The sequence below is a fragment of the Morone saxatilis genome, unplaced genomic scaffold (assembly GCF_004916995.1).
Source record: "Morone saxatilis isolate NCDOM2014 unplaced genomic scaffold, NCSU_SB_2.0 Contig17, whole genome shotgun sequence".
Lineage (NCBI taxonomy): Eukaryota > Metazoa > Chordata > Actinopteri > Moronidae > Morone > Morone saxatilis.
In genome coordinates, this window is record NW_023339729.1 from 24,497,143 (window position 1) to 24,498,609 (window position 1,467).

At 44.2% G+C, this 1,467-nt stretch overlaps 1 protein-coding gene across 1 annotated transcript in view; it reads right to left on the reverse strand.

Annotated features, from left to right (window-relative positions):
* Positions 1–1,467, reverse strand: part of wipf2a (WAS/WASL interacting protein family, member 2a) — a gene marked incomplete at its 5' end in the record, with an annotated part of 6,802 nt that overhangs the window by 3,695 nt on the left and 1,640 nt on the right. The window contains 2 exon segments of the mRNA XM_035660113.1: positions 1–321; positions 1,364–1,467. The exon segment at positions 1,364–1,467 is cut by the window's right edge and continues 55 nt beyond it. Coding sequence (XP_035516006.1) covers positions 1–321; positions 1,364–1,467 — 425 coding nt within the window.

A 1,467-nucleotide genomic window follows, 5' to 3' on the forward strand; every position in this document is an offset into this window, starting at 1 on the left:
AGGAGGAGGAGGAGGAGGAAAGTGCTTTCTGACTGGGGGTGGGAGGAGCGTTGCCACGGCCGCCTCGGTTGAAGGGTGGAGGAGGAGGCGGGGCGGAGGTGCTGTGCTTCATCCCGCTGCCGATGGAGGAGCTGCTGCTGCTGCTGGGGGGGCGGGAGATGTCAGGGAGCGACGGGCGGTGGGAGCGCTGGTGCTCTGGTGGAGAGGGCTTGTTGGGAGGGGAGGGAGAGCTGGAGCGGACAGCGGGGGGGCGAGGGGCCGTGGGCCGGGACCCTGGGGGCCGCAGGGCAGATCTGCCAACCGAACCACCGGCTGAACCATCTGTGTAAAGGACAGAGAGGCGATGTTAACGACACTTTTAATTGCAGAATCAATTAATCCGACTTCCTGAAGACGACGCCGACGTTCAACCAACAACCTAAAAGAGTTTCCTTTAACCATCACAAGTCAAAGGAAAACTGCAAATCCTCACATTTCAGAAGCTGGAGACTTTCTGGGCATTTATGTTTGAAAAGTGCTGATTAATTGTTTCAGCTCGCATAAAGCCTCCATTAAAGTATATCATGACATACTGTGATATAGTACAACACTTAAAAATAAACTGAGAAAAGAAGTTAATGAATACAATAACCAGATAGGAATATGACTTATATATATATATATATATATATAAAATAACATGTGAAAGTATGTCCTGACTGTATTTATTACTGAAAACAATCATTAAAAACTCTGTATAACCATAAAACAGTTATAATAATAAAAAACTGGCAACTGTCTCGAGACAAAATCTTACTTCAACACATTCTTATAATCTTACTATCAACTTTCATCCTTTAACCCACAATAATTATTAAAAAGGATGATCATTTCTGTTTTGTATCTTCAGCATTTAGCTGCCAACCGCAGTAAGGAGGTCAGGAGTCACAGATTCTATTAATATTTGATATCTATAAAATAAGCCTTTCATTTATAATTCACATCCCTCGTTCCTCACTGCAGGTTGAGGTCCGGCCGACCGTCTTTATATCCAAACGTCTCTGCTGATTCACACATCGTAGATAAGGCCTTTTTTTATTGCTATAAACAACAAAATGAAGATGAAGGAGGAACGGAAATAAAAGCGAAAGCTCCGGAGAAACGTCCACTATCTCAGTTTATATACTTTACGTGCTGATAGATTATCAATGGCTGATAATATCAGACAGACGGACTTCCCTTTCAGAGGTGGACTTTGACTGCAGGTTCGCTCTCCGGTTTATTTATTTACACAAATGATGAAGGACATAAAATGATGCAGCCTTTACATGCAAATCTGTAGCCAAACACTTTCAAATAATCACATTAAATTATAAATATTTACCTCCAACTGGGCGTAATTTTGGCACACCTCCTTGGAAAAGACCTCCCATTCCCATTGGCCCTCCGCCTCCAAACCCTCCTCCACCACCACCGCCGCCGCCGCCG